This window comes from Capricornis sumatraensis, chromosome 2 (genome assembly GCF_032405125.1).
Source record: "Capricornis sumatraensis isolate serow.1 chromosome 2, serow.2, whole genome shotgun sequence".
Classification (NCBI taxonomy): Eukaryota; Metazoa; Chordata; class Mammalia; order Artiodactyla; family Bovidae; genus Capricornis; species Capricornis sumatraensis.
In genome coordinates this window covers 202,740,571-202,754,490 of record NC_091070.1, presented here as the reverse complement: position 1 = coordinate 202,754,490, position 13,920 = coordinate 202,740,571, and the positions used below count along the sequence as shown (strand labels likewise).

The 13,920-nt window shown below is 57.5% G+C and overlaps 2 protein-coding genes across 2 annotated transcripts; both read left to right on the top strand.

Moving 5' to 3' along the window:
- The first annotated feature begins 699 nt into the window (after positions 1-699).
- Positions 700-9,069, top strand: B4GALT2 (beta-1,4-galactosyltransferase 2). Its single transcript, XM_068964477.1, has 7 exons — positions 700-711; positions 1,208-1,563; positions 1,765-2,000; positions 4,926-5,116; positions 5,259-5,381; positions 5,493-5,597; positions 8,396-9,069. Exons 2-7 carry the CDS (start codon positions 1,260-1,262, stop codon positions 8,544-8,546), a joined length of 1,110 nt encoding a protein of 369 aa, XP_068820578.1. The 5' UTR covers positions 700-711; positions 1,208-1,259; the 3' UTR covers positions 8,547-9,069.
- A 980-nt stretch (positions 9,070-10,049) lies between these two features.
- Positions 10,050-13,351, top strand: CCDC24 (coiled-coil domain containing 24). Its single transcript, XM_068961753.1, has 8 exons — positions 10,050-10,175; positions 10,403-10,578; positions 10,718-10,834; positions 11,526-11,603; positions 12,199-12,253; positions 12,746-12,815; positions 12,952-13,030; positions 13,114-13,351. Exons 1-8 carry the CDS (start codon positions 10,050-10,052, stop codon positions 13,349-13,351), a joined length of 939 nt encoding a protein of 312 aa, XP_068817854.1.
- The last annotated feature ends 569 nt before the right edge of the window (positions 13,352-13,920 follow it).

Here is a 13,920-nt window from a genome sequence, read left to right as displayed (position 1 = left end):
GTTCAGGCCACTCAGCCTTCCAGCCCCGCCCAGACTCACCGCGCAGCCTGACCGGCAGCCTGACCCAAAACCCCTGACCCGGAGGGAGCGGTGGGAGTGTTCGCACGTGGGGTCTGTGTGACTGTGTAAGCCCAGGAGCGCGGCTTTGTTTGTGAGTGGGTGGCTCGGTGCATTATTGTCACTGTCACCCAGGCGTGTCTGTGACTCTTTATGTAGTTCTCTGTGTCTCTGAGTGCAGCTACAGCGTATCTGACTGTAGCTGGGACCCAGGGTGTTTGTATGGTTGTGTGATAGATACTGTGTATCTGAGGGAGACTCAGCCTGCTCTCGGAAGCACTGCCAGAAGTGCCCCCAGAAGTGTTACTGCTGTGGGACCCCCAGTTAGAGCCATGGCCCAGGCAAAACCCTCTCCTGACATGCTGTCTCCAGGGCCCAAGCATTTCCCTTTCTGGGAATCAGAACCAATCCTTGAAGTCTTATGGGAGGGATGTCCTGGGCCCCATCCTGTCTTTTCACCTCTTGCTCCAGAGGGAAGTGATCTCGTAAACATCTTGTTCAAATTTGGGCCACCTGCATGCTGAGGGCCACTTCCCAGCCTGCTCCCAGATGGCCTGGCCTACTCGCCACTGGGACCTGACCAAAGAAATCACTGCCCACCCCCATGATCCAGGAGGACTAAATGAAGTCTTGAGTACCAAGTGCTCTGGCATGGTAAATACTCAGTAAATGCTCTCCTGTCCTCAGACCAGGACTCCTGGATTGAGGATGCTGGCCTGTGGGCGTTTGTTTTCTGGGCACAGAGAACCCATGTGGGTCTGTACATAAGTGTGTTTCTGTGTTCAGATATGAGCTGGTGTGATCAGAGGTCATGTGCCCATGATCCATGGTGCGAGGGAGGGTGTGAAGTTGGATAAGAAGGACACTTACCCAAGTGTGAGGGTAGGTGAGGCTCTCCTTGTGTGTATGTGTCGGTGAGGATGAGGAAGGAAAGCCCGTGTGGGTTAGTACTCAGTGTGTGAAGATGCATGAGTAGTGAGTTGCCAGGGACCGTGTGTGTGTATTTACAGGTAGAATTTAAGTCAAGGGGTGTGAGCAGGTAAGTGTGAGGATACACGTCTAAGAATGTGAGCAGTGCACAGAAGGTGGGTGGGTGGCCTTGCCTCTCTGGCCCTGACTTGCTGGGTGTGTCTCTCCCACCCCTGCCCAGGCCGGCAGCCGGATGCCCGGGCCCATTGGGTGGGCCGGCGGCCGCCTGCGGGATGAGCAGACTGCTGGGGGGGACGCTGGAGCGCGTGTGCAAGGCCGTGCTCCTTCTCTGCCTGCTGCACTTTCTCGTGGCCGTCATCCTCTACTTTGACGTCTACGCTCAGCACTTGGCCTTCTTCAGCCGCTTCAGTGCACGCGGCCCCTCCCGTGCCCTCCACCCAGCTGCCAGCAGCAGCACCAACTGCTCTCGGCCAAACGCCACTGCCCCCAGCTCCGGGCTCCCCGAGGCTCCCAGCGCCCGGCCCGGCCCCACGGCTCCTGTCCTGCCACCCTGTCCTGACTCGCCGCCTGGCCTTGGTGAGCCTGCGGGGTGGGGCTTGCCTCTAGGGGTGGGCCAAGGTCTGGGGGAGTGAAGTCTTGACCCCCGGGGGTGCCACAGGTGTTGTATGTTGGCAGAGGGCTATTCTGGGATTCCCTGGCCCACCCCAGGTAGAGGGAGGGGGCTGGCGTCCTTGGGTTCCAGTGAAGACCTAATTCCCGCCCCTGTCCTGCCTGCAGTGGGCCGACTGCTGATTGAGTTCACCTCACCCATGCCCCTGGAGCGGGTGCAGAGGGAGAACCCAGGTGTCCTCCTCGGTGGCCGCTATACGCCCCCTGACTGCAGCCCAGCCCAGACGGTGGCAGTCATCATCCCCTTCCGACACCGGGAACACCACCTACGCTACTGGCTCCACTACCTGCATCCCATCCTCAGGCGACAGCGACTACGCTATGGCATCTACGTCATCAACCAGGTGTGCAGCTGCAGCCTCCAGGCTGGCCACCGGCCACTAGGGAACCCATGAGCACCTGTGGGTGAGGGGCCCATGTGCCTGTTGTTGGATCTGTGCGGTTGGGGGCATTCATGGATGCCTGAAGAGTTGTGTGGACATGCAATGTACGTGTGGGGGTCCATGTATGTCTGATACAGGCCCTCCTCCCCACAGAGAATCCCCAGACTTGAACTTGGATCCCTTTAGACTCCAGGACGGTGGTGTGTCACTGGAGTAGGAGCAGGGAGCTGTGAAGCCACCAAGCGGCCCAGTTTAACCCCAGGGCGGGGAAGCGACCATTGAGATGGGTCTTGAGGGATAAATAGGCATCAGCCGGTGGAGAGACTGGGGAAGGCAAGCATTCTAGGCAGAGGGACAGGGGAGGCCCCAGGCCCCAGTGAGAGAACTGGTCTCCTGTGTTCGGGAACTGTCAGCTGAGGCGAGAGGTGCCTCATGCAGGGTGGGTAGCAGAGGTGAGGTTGGGAGGGCTAGTGGAGGCCATAGCCACAGGGGTCCCAGGAGGCATCTCAAGCAGCTGGATTCCAGCGTGAAAGTGGCAGGGCACCGTTGTGTCTTTTTGTGGCTATGCCGGGTCTTCCCTGGGGGCAACACAGGCTCTCTGGTTATGGTGTGGGCTCAGGAGCTGCGGTGCGCAGGCTTAGTTGGGATCCCCATGGCATGTAACATCTTAGTTCCCCAACCAGGGATCACACCCATGCCCCCTACACTGGAAGGCAGAGCCTTAACCCCTGGACCACCAAGGGAGTTCCCACAGTGAGGTTTTAGGGAGAGGGTGATGTGTATGTGTGCTGCTTAGAAAGATTGCTCTGATTGCATGTGGACAGTGGGATGGAAGGGGAGCCTGGAGGTAGGGCGCCTGGTTGGGAAGAGGGTGCTATGTTCAGGGTGGAGATGGTGAATGTGCCTGCGAGTTGGGCAGGAGTCGTGCGGATGAGAGGGGAGATATGATATAAGTAGCTGAGAGGAAAGGGAGGTGCCAGGACACCTTGAGGCTCTCTGTCTTGACTGCTGGCCCTGGGTATGGTTGCGCCTGTGAGATGGGAACACAGGATCTGGGCCGGGTCTGGGGGAGAATGTGTCTTTTTTGCATGTGATGCGTTTGAGTGCCTGAGGGAAGTATAAGAGGAATGGTCAGCAGGCATTTGGACAAACGAACTGACCTAGGAGTGAAATATGAGGTGGAGAGGGATCTGGGAGCCACCAGTATATAGATGGTCCCTAAAACCAGCCATGTCCAGCCTGCCGGGAGTGGGGCCTGGGAGCTGAGAGGAGAAAGCCAGCATGTAAGGAATGGGTGGAGAAAGAGAGACCACAGAGGCTGCAAGGGTTGGCCAGAAAGGTTCGAGGAGACCCAAGAGAACTTGGTGTCCCAGCAGCCAGGAATAAGCGTCAAGAAGGCAGCGTGGCAGCTGCGTGAGCGCTGCTGGGGGAGTAAGGAAGGATGTAGACCGAGAAGCGTCCAGTGGATTTAGCAACAAGGTGGGCCCAGCAAGAGCCATTTCAGGGGCATGGTGGGGGCGGAAGCAGATTGCAGTGGGTTGCAGAAGGAATCAGATCTGACAAAATGCAAGTAGCCAATTGGAGACAGCTCTTTATTAAAAAAAATTCTGCTGAGAAGGGAAGGCAAAAGGTAGGGTGGGGTCTAAAGGAGGGGCTTTCTTTGGGTGGGAGAGAAATGGGCACATTTATGAGCCCCGTGAGAGAAACCGAGGGCTCCTGGGTGGCGAGAGAGGTTAGGAAGGAGTGCAGATGGAGAAAATGGACCATTGCTCCAAGGGCTGGTGGGAGAGAAGGTTCAGGGCAAGGAGGAGAGAGAGCAGGTGGGGCCGGGCCGTTCAGGGTCCAGGGGAGCAACTCTTGCCCTCTTGAGCCCAGGTTGGCTGGTAGGGAGGAGGCGCTACTCCTCCTCTCCTTCCAGGAGAGTCTACTTGAAGACCAGGAGCCTCTCTGGCTCCAGCCTGGAGATCATGAGTTGGCGCAGGGCCTTTAGGGGCCAGCCAGCTCCTTCCATGAAACCCTCCTTCCTCTGGCCAGAATTCAGAGTCTGGGGCTGCATGGCTAGGAAGCCAACCTCAAGGAGACCTGGTCCCACAGCCCCATTTCTTGGGGGACTCCAGGCTCACTATGCCGCTCATTTTGTTGGGGAGACAAGTGAATTGAGCCTGGTCCCAGAGGCTGCCCAAGGGATTGGGTGTGGATCTACAAGAGCCAGAGGGGACAGGTGGCTTAGTCCCCATGGTCTCTGCATCTTAGATGCTGGCCATTTGGGGACATTCTTTGTTCATTTCACTCCACGACAGGCTCAGTAGGGAAGCAGTGTGCTCAGGGCCGCTCATCTTTAAGATCCTCACTGGCTCAGAGAAGATGCCTGGCACCAAGGACAGGGCTGAGGGGCATGATTGAAGGAATGAATGAAACGAGAGCCCTAAATTGTAACCGTTTGAATGGGCCTGGCATACATGAAGCACAGGGGAGGGAATGAGTAATTATACTGGGGCGGGAAGGTTTGCTAACAGAGGCCTTTCCAGACATGAATTTGAGAAGTGGAGAAGGAGAGCATTCCAGACAGGGGCAACTGCTAACGCTGAGGCCTGGAGGCAGGAAAGAGTCTGGCATGTTCTGGGGTTGTGGAGAAATATAGGATAGCTGGGCTTGGGGGGTCTGAGGTCATTGGCCAGAGAGGAGATGGAGCCAAATTCTAAAAGGCTTTGCAAAGCTAGGTCCAGGATAAAGAGCTGGATTTGATCCCTAGAGTCCGGAGGCCCCAGTGGAGGATGAGTTGACGGGTAGTGCTAGGTCTGCAGGGACCACTCTGGACAGTTGTAAAGTGGCAGATGTTTCCAAGTCTCAGGCCCAGAGCCGACCTGTCTCCTCTACCAACCCCAGCACGGTGAGGACACCTTCAACCGGGCCAAGCTGCTCAACGTGGGTTTCCTAGAGGCACTCAAGGAGGACTCCACCTACAACTGCTTCATCTTCAGTGACGTGGACCTGGTCCCCATGGATGACCGCAACCTGTACCGCTGTGGTGACCAGCCCCGCCACTTTGCCATTGCCATGGACAAATTTGGCTTCCGGTGAGGGCTCCCTTCTCGGCTGGACCCAGGCCTCCCTGTCCTGCCCTGGCCGTCACTCCCAGCCCCCTTCCCCCTCTTGTTGCCAAACCTCTGTCTGGAATCCCCTCAGGCCCCTGATTGACGCATGTCTTCCGTGCCCCAGGCTGCCCTATGCTGGCTACTTCGGAGGTGTGTCGGGCCTGAATAAATCCCAGTTCCTGAGAATCAATGGCTTCCCCAACGAGTACTGGGGTTGGGGTGGTGAGGATGACGACATCTTCAACCGGTGAGCGGGGATGGGGTGGGGAGTCGATGGGGTGTGGATGGTGGGCATAGACTAGGTGGGGCTCTTCGCCCATCCTGGTGCCCACTCCAGCCTGGCTGTCCCTGACCCCAGGATCTCCCTGGCTGGGATGAAGATCTCGCGTCCAGACATCCGCATAGGCCGCTACCGAATGATCAAGCACGACCGGGACAAGCATAATGAGCCCAACCCTCAAAGGTGACCCCCAGTGACCTCAACCCCAGCCGTCCTGGCCCCTTACCCCATAGAGGTGATGTCCCGGTGCTGCTGATCCCCGGAGATGATTCCAGGGCCCCTGACCCTTGACTCCTGAGATGACTCCCGGCACCCCCACCCCTGGCCCTTAGTCCCCAGCTCAACTCTCACCCCTGGCCTGATTCCGCAAGTGACTGAAATTTAAAGGTGGGGCTCAAATCGTCACTGAGTTACTTGCATTCCTCTTGGACCCTCACAGACCTCACTCCAGCCTGAACAGATAGGACAAGAGACAGCAGGCCCAGGGCACAGCTCCAGGGCCTAGGGACCCAACAGAGATTGCTGCGAGCAGTGTGGGGTGGCGGGAGTGGAAAGACACTGCTGAGCCCTCTGAGATTGAATAGGTGGCTGGTCTCTGAGGAGGAAGCCACATCGGTGTCTTAATGGTGGCTGGGAGAAATGCCTGAGGGCATGTGAGATGGGTGGTGGAGGGCAGGAGGCGTGTGAGGGGATCCAGAGCACTCAGACCTAATCCCTGCTGGGCAGCTTGTGTGAAGTTCAGTCTAGGGAGGGAGACCAGGAGATAGAGCACAAGGTGATCAGGGCAAGGTGCTGTCCTGGCAGAAGAGGGAGTGATGGTGGGAGGCTTCCTGGAGGAGGTTGTTGTTCAGTTGCCAAGTTGTGTCCGACTCTTCATGACCCCATAGGCTGCAGCACGCCAGGCTTCCCCATCCTTCACCGTCTCCTGGAGTTTACCCAAGTTCATTCCATTGAATCGGTGATGCCATCCAACCATCTCATCCTCTGTCACCCTCTTCTACTTCTGCCTTCAATCTTTCCCAGCATCAGGGTCTTTTCCCAATGAGTCAGCTGTTCACATCAGGTGGCCAAAGTACTGGAGCGTGGAGTATTCCTGGAGGAGGTGATGGTAAACTGGAGTTTGAAAAGAGTTATTCATTCTACAAATATTTGTCACACACCTACCTTGGGTACAGTACTGTATTCACCAGGCTGATGGAGGAGGCTAGTCTGGATAAAAGGAATCAGATGTGTAGGAGTCTGGAATGTGTATGTCCATTGTATACGCTGAGAGCTTGAAACTCTTCATTATTACATTCTGAAGGCTGGGAGTGACAGGAGGGGGATCACTGCTGATCCCAGGTTGGGAGTTTCAGTTTTGTCCCAGGGGTGCTGGGGAGTCATGGAAGGGCTTTCATGTGGGGAAGGAATGGGACCACATTTGGGTTTGGAAGGATCACCCTTTGAGTTTGAAGAAGGTGAAGGACTGGCAGAGCTGCTGAGTGGAGCAGGAGGAATGTAGACCAGGCTCAGAGGAATCAGTGGAGCCCAGGGGGTATGCTGCATGTGAAACTGGCATGCGCCCACCGGACCAGTAGGATGTTCTTCTCTGAAGCCAGGGTGTCAGAGTGGGGAGGAAGGTGGCCGTACTGATGTTAGGGTTGATATTTGGCAGAAGCATGAAGTACTGGGCATCCAGGGAGCTGATGTAAAAGCAGTTAAGTTGAAAACTATGGTGAGTAGGGAAGGGACGACAGGCTGGGAGAAGAGGGGCTTTGGGATATCTGAGGAGGAGCACTCAAGTGTTGGACTGGCTCCAGAGAGGGATCTGAACTGAGCCAAGAAGGATGGAGAGGATCAAAACATTTGGGATGAGGGTGGCAGTGGGGCTCTGGAAGCACAGGCCAGGGGCCATGTCTAGGCACCATCCTTGGTTAGTGATATCTGCATGGCCAAGATAGCGAGATGTTTCTGGCTTAAGGAACTCTGTGGATGCTGGTTTCATCCAGCTGGTTGCTTTTGCCTCAGATCTAGGAGTTCCGGATTCTTCTTGCTCTCACCCTACATATCTGGGCCATCAGCAGGTCTTATCAGTGCCACCCCTTGAAAGGTATCTGAGCCAGCCCACTTCTCTTTACCTCGGCACTAGTGCAGCCTCTTTGGAGCTCATGTTTCCTGGCCCTCCCGTTCCCAGACTGGGCTAAAAATCCCTCAGTGTTTTTTAACTCACAGAATAAAAAGCTGTTCCCTCTGACTTACAGAGGCTTGCCCATACATGCTGTAACCTCCCAGCTAATCTTACTCTGGGTTTTCTCCTTGGCCCATTAAGCTCTAGCCACTCTGCTGTGCAAATTCTCCTTTTCAGTTTAGGGTCAGCCTGTGCTTTTACCTCTGCCTGGAAAGCTCTTCCTCTGCTCTCAGCTTGGTGGCCCACACCCACCGCTTCCAGGGCAGTCATCCTGTCTGCCATTTCCCTCCCTCTGCTGTCTTCCCTCAGTATTCTGGTGTCTTCCTTGTCTATTACTTGTCTGCCCTAGTGGTATAGACTTGCCATGAGAGGAAGGACTTTGCAGTTCTGTTCATGGCTGTGACCTTGGTGCTTAGAGAGGGCCTGGCACATGGCGACTGCTCCATAAATAGATGGTGAAGGCGTGATTAAAGGATGAGGAGCAGAGAAGGGGGCACAGAGATGGTGGGTGTGGGGGGTAATGATGATGCATATAGTATAGGACACATTGTATTTGAGGTGTCTGTGGGGTACCCTGTGTCTGGGTCTGCAGTGAGAAACATTGGTGAGCGTGTCATGATTCTGGACTGAAGGGGGTGAGATCTCTGTTTTGAGGGTAGTTGCAAGAACCAAAGGGCCCCAGGCAGGTGGAGGGGGTAGCGAGGAGAACTGAGTCACCCCAGGAAGAAGCCAGGAGGGCGTGAGCCTTGGCCCCAGTGATCCCTACTGGGTTTGGTGGTGAGCCCTGATCTAGACCCACTTCTATCCTGTCTAGGTTTACCAAGATTCAAAACACGAAGCTGACCATGAAGCGGGACGGCATCGGGTCAGTGCGGTACCAGGTCTTAGAGGTGTCTCGGCAACCACTCTTCACCAATATCACGGTGGACATTGGGCGGCCCCCTTCGTGGCCTCCTCGGGGATGACACCAGTGGACAAAGGCTCCCAGTGCCAAGGATTGCCTGTCAGAGGACTGACCTACAGCCTGGCTGGCAGCTGTTCTGTGGTGGATCCCCCAGGACTGAGACTGTGGGCTCTGTTTTCTGAGGGTCTTCAGTAGGCACCCCCCAGCTGCACTTGGAAGTTTCAGAACCTACTTTGGGGGAGCTTCCATCCTGGGCAGGCCCCTCAAGGGTGGCCGTCTCTGGGGTCAACCCCTCCTGCTCCTCCCTCCCCAGTTCAGCCCCCTTCACTGTCAGGGTTGGGTCAGCCCCTGCACTGCCTCGCCGAGTGGCCTGGGCCAGGTCACTCCACCTCTCTGTGCCTCAGTTTCCCCTCCCTTGAGTCCCCTAGGGCCTAGAAGAGTGGGAGGTATGACTAGGGGGCAATGTTGCTTCCAGGGGGAATTCTCAGACCTGAGGATCCCCCACACTCCCAGGGGAGGGGAAACCTTTTTCACTCAACATTGTAGGGGGCAAACTCTGGGGCACCCCCTGCTGAGGAGCAGCCCCAGGAGGGGACCAGAAGGGGTGCTGTGTTGCTGCCTGGGATCTTGGGGTTGGGCTTTGCATGGGGGCGGATGGGGCTTGGATCAGTTGGGTTCCAGCCCCACCCCGTCTCTCAGAGGGAAGGCAGTAGCCCCAGGGCCGGCTCGTGTTTGTACATTGCACAGAAACTTGTGTGGGTGCTTTAGTAAAAAACGTGAATGGAGAAGCCCTTTGTCTGTTTGGGGATGGGGATCTGGATCCCTAATGCCGGAACCTGGTGTGTTTTGGGAAGGGCGCCTGGCCCAATCTGTCTGGTCCGGACTGTCCTGGTTCCCCAAATCCCTAGAAGCGGATTCACTAGACTTACGCGGGCTGGAAGGACAAATTTTACCCTGCCGCTGCCTCCTGACCGGAAAAGGCAAGGGAGTAATAAACCCACCGGGCTCAGATTCTCGGTTCTTTCACCTGCCCTGGAGTCTAAAGGTGCCCAGGGATGAAAGGTGCTTGGGGTCAGATTGATGTGCATGGTTGAGACTGCGAAACCACCTACCACGGCTGTGGGTTGGGCTTTGTTAGCCGGCACCGCCTGGAGTGGGCGGGGCCGGGGCTCTCTGGGGGCGGGGCCCCGTTTCCCGGGTGACAGCCGCGCGGAAGAGGCGGAGCTAGGGCCCAGTCCCACAGCCTGGCTCCCGGGGCCGCGACCTGAAACCGTGGCCTCCGAGAGTCGATCAGTAGTAGGGCAGAAGAGCGCCAGAGGCCAGCGGCTCTGGACCGAGCAACTCTAGTGGGGACGGGAGGCAGAACGGAATGGGGCTTGGGAGAGGCCGGTCCGAGTGACAGGCTGGGGGCGTGGCCTGTAAGACCCGGAAGCGGGCGAGGCGTGAGTGGGCGTGCCCGGCCCTGGGCGACTAGCGGTATCCCAGTAACCCAGCGCTCGGACCCACGGTCCCGCAGGTCCAGGCGTGCGGCCCCGCGTCTCGGGCGCGGCGGCGCGGGCGGGCCATGCCTGGGGACTCCCTGTCTCTGTGGGAACTAGTGGAAGAGCACGTTCCGCTCCCGGAGCGGCCCGAAGTGAAGAGGATTCTAGGGGAGACGACGGTGGATCTGAGCCTGGAACTTCGGGCAGAGGTGGGGCGTAAGAAGGTGGGCCCCACGGCAGACCTGTCCCACGACTTGGATGATTTGCTCACCTTCTACGGGTCCCTAACCCTGCCCAGTAACTCTCGAGCTCTTGTCGGAACTCACTGTCCGTCCAGCCCTCTCCAATTTAACTGCCCTGCCCCTCATTCCCCCAGGTCCCCTGCCTCCCTTCACTTCCCTCCGCAGTCGCCGAGGTGCCCCAGCTCTCCTTGCAGGTGGTGATGTTACGATCATTGCTCCAAGAGGCTCGATCTATCCAAGCCCCAGGATCGCGCCCCACCTCTCACCTCTCCTCCCTTCTGGCACCACCGCCCCTCGTAAGAGATCTTGTGCGCCAGGAACTGCGGCAGCTGCTCCAAGGTCTCCGCCGGAAGGCCATCTGTGAGGGCAGGTTGGAGCTCCAGACCTGGGGCTGGGGCCTGTCTCCAGAACTCCGATGGGCTAGCCTGGCAACTGACAAGGGGCCAGGGTTGCCTTTCCTGTGGTTCCCTGGAAGGAGCCCCTGAATTGCCTTTACGCATCTTGTGCAGGGACCAGACCCAGGCTTGGGTCCAGTATAGCCCTAGGGTCCTGCGCTTTGCCTTGGAGGAGCCCAGGCATGATTTGCCAGAAAAGGAGATGTTCCAGATGAGAGCTGGTGAACCCAGGTATAGTAATAGGAGAGGAGGGATCTGTTCTTGCTGGGCAAAGGACCCCAGCCAGCTGGTAGGTCCCACCTGCAGGCATGGAGGAGCTCCTGGTCTGAGACTGACACTTCTACAGCCACCTGTGGTAGGAGTCAGTCCATGAGGGCTGCAGAGGCTCAGGAGACACGTGCCAACCCTGGGAGCTTGGTTCGATCTGGGTTTTAGAATACTAGGAACAGACTTCCAGACAGATACAAAGAGAAGCGCTTTGCAGGAAGAGGGTGCACTACACGCAGATATGAGTGGAAGGAAAGACTTCATCCAGTGGCCAGTTGTCCCTCAGCCTGGGACAACCAGGCTGCGAGGACTGGGGTAGAGAGGACTGGGGACTGAATGAGACAAATGAGCAGCAGCATGTTCATCAGTGAATGGTAGCAACTTATTTCTCACACATCCTTATGAAGGGGGTGATGTCTCCATTTTGCAGATGAGGATACTCAAGCTCAGAAAGGTTGATTGACTTTCCCAGGCTCATACACAGTAAAGGGTGGCAGAACCCATGTGCAATCCCAGGCTCCAGATCTCCTCCTTTTAGCACCATCTTGTATTGCCTTTGTGAAAAAGCACAAAATTGTCTAGGAGAAATGGCATTTGTGTCCTGAAGACCTGGGGTGAAGCAGCATGGTAGAGTGAGGTTGACTTCATCTGCCAGCAGCTGTCACCAGGACCTCAGTGTCATCAAGGACCAGCTGAACATGTCCCACATCGACCAGGTTGCTGGACACCTGCGGTGAGGCCCCCACATGTGTGCAGTGGGGCTGGAGACAGGGAGGATGGGACTGCGGATGGACCCTGATGTATTGGGACTACTGGGAGTAGAAGGGAGGGAACAAACCTGGCTGGGAGACCCAGGAGAGTGGGGCTGAGAGGTGGAAAGGGCAGGATGCTGATGAGGTTGCCTCCAGGAAATCAGTCAAGTACAGATGCCTACATGGGCCTTGGCCTGAGGACTTTTATCCTGGGAGGTGGGAGAGAGATGATACATAGCAGAGTTTTTTACAGAAGGGGCGGGGCTGTGATGCGGGAGAGAATGGAGGCAGGAGGACCTGCAAGTCTAGTCCTGTGATGTAGAAGAGAGAATGTTGCTCCTCAGGGTGGGCACTGGCAAGCAGGCGAGGAGAGAGTACATGCCCTCCCCAGGAAGAGGCTGGTGGGGCTGCAAGGCTGTGCTGGAACAGCATGAGGGCAGCAGAGGCAGAGGTGGGCTGGAATAGGAGGGCCTAGAGGAGGCTCCTGGGGAGGCCGGGGGTGGGGACCACGTGCAGGACTCTGCTGAGACCCGGGTCTGCAACGCTGCTTCTGGTGCTGCACTGTCCGTGTCCCAGGGCCCTCCTGGAGGAAGAGTGCCATGCGCTGGAGAGGGAGATTCCCATCCTGCAGGTGAGCTGCAGTCCTGGACCGCCCCGCCCCCAGCCCTTCTGCTGAGCGTAGACACCACCGTCTCTCACCCAGGGCGAGATCCACACACATGGGTCTGTGTGTGTCTGTGCCTGCAGAGGTTGTGTGAGCCATGGGTCTGTTTGTCCTGTGTGCACACTTCTTATGTGTGTGATCCCTAAGTACGTGAACCCATATTCCAGTTGAGTCCCTAAGTCCAAGGTCAGCACTTTTAGATCAACTGCTGGGTCTGCCCAAGTCTTTTGTCTCCTTCTCTTCCCCAAGTCTGGATTCAGGCCTGCCACCCCCTTGCCAAGCTCAGCTTTTCAGGGAGAGGCTGGTGTTCCTCTCAGGAGTGCCCCCATGTGGTTGGGATGAAGAGACTGCATGGGCTGGTTCCTGTGCCCCACCATGGGGATCCTGGCCTGGGCACCCTGCCCAGACCTGCCCCAGCCCTGCCGTAAAGGCCAGGCACTGAGCCAGCTCTCCCTGCAGCGCTGCCTGGAAGACGAATATACAGGGGCCCCTCAGTCTTCTGAGGCAAGCCTAGAGCCCACCCTGGCAGGTGAGGACCTTAGCAGGCCCCAGAGCACCCAGCGCTCTGTGCCACCCCCACCCCCCATCTCCCCCGCCAAGCCCCCCTCTTGTAACACACCCTCGAAGACTGGGCGCTGTGTCTCAGGTAGAAACTTCTCTTCCAGAGCTAAAGGAACAGAAGGCAGCCATGCAACAGGAGCTGCAGTCACCCCTGAGGCCTTCCTGTGTCTTCCCCAGCCACGGGTAACCCAGAGCAGACCGACAGCTGGATGGGGCAGGCTGAGAGGCAGGCCACGGCCGCCTCACAGCTACTCCCTCCCATTCAGGCCACAGCCCTTTGGGTCCTCCAGCCAGGGCCCTGGATCCCTGTCTTCCCTCCACAGGGCTGCTGGAGTTTGGGCCAGCCCTCTCCAGTGCTGCCTGCCTGCTCCTCCTCTGGAGCACTGCCCCAAACCTCGCGGCCTGGCCTCCACCTGCCGCTGGGGAAGGAAGATTCAGTGCAGCCCCGGGAAAAGGCCAGCTTCTACTCCGGTGTCCAGTGCAGCGCCCCAGGCCCCAACCTGAAGGGCTGCTCAGGAAGGAGGCTTCAGCTTCGGTTGGCACTTGCCCTGTCTGCTACTGCCCCCTTTCAGCTGCCAGGGCCCAGCCCACTTCAGATCTAGTCTAGGATGAGCCCTCCCCAGGATTCCACTGCTGTCTGTCTGTCTGGCCCTCTCTCTACCTTCTCGCCAGGTCCTGGGTGTCCAGTCCTGACTGTCACAGCCTCTGGCATTTCTCCTCCCAGGTACCCCCTCCCCCCAAAGGCCTGGCAGAAGGTCTTGTCCCAGCCCTGACTCATGTCCCCCTGGAGGACACAGACAAAGCACAGCAGCAGCTCAGAGACAGGAATAGAAATTTCATTAAAATCTATGGACTTTAAAATCCTAGTGGTGCGCGGATGGTTGGGGGTGGGAGGCGCACCGTTATTGCTACAGAGGATTAGAGGCGGCTCTTCCGGGGCTGTCACTGCACAGAGGGGCATGGAGGACGGACACACGGACACTGCAGGGCTTGGGGGAAGGAGTTCTGGCTCCAGAGAGGGGTTGGGGCACACGGGCTGGGGCGATTTGGCACGTGAACAAAGGTAGCCCAGT

Bases quoted from the DNA above. Each gene is read 5' to 3' on its own strand.
- B4GALT2 (XM_068964477.1), top strand. From the start codon at position 1,260: ATGAGCAGACTGCTGGGGGGGACGCTGGAGCGCGTGTGCAAGGCCGTG. The intron at 1,564-1,764 runs GTGAGCCTGCGG...TCCTGCCTGCAG, and splicing joins TGACTCGCCGCCTGGCCTTG to TGGGCCGACTGCTGATTGAG. The intron at 5,382-5,492 runs GTGAGCGGGGAT...CCCTGACCCCAG, and splicing joins GATGACGACATCTTCAACCG to GATCTCCCTGGCTGGGATGA.
- CCDC24 (XM_068961753.1), top strand. From the start codon at position 10,050: ATGCCTGGGGACTCCCTGTCTCTGTGGGAACTAGTGGAAGAGCACGTT. The intron at 10,176-10,402 runs GTGGGGCGTAAG...CTCTCCTTGCAG, and splicing joins GCCTGGAACTTCGGGCAGAG to GTGGTGATGTTACGATCATT. The intron at 13,031-13,113 runs GTAACCCAGAGC...CCTCCCATTCAG, and splicing joins TGTGTCTTCCCCAGCCACGG to GCCACAGCCCTTTGGGTCCT.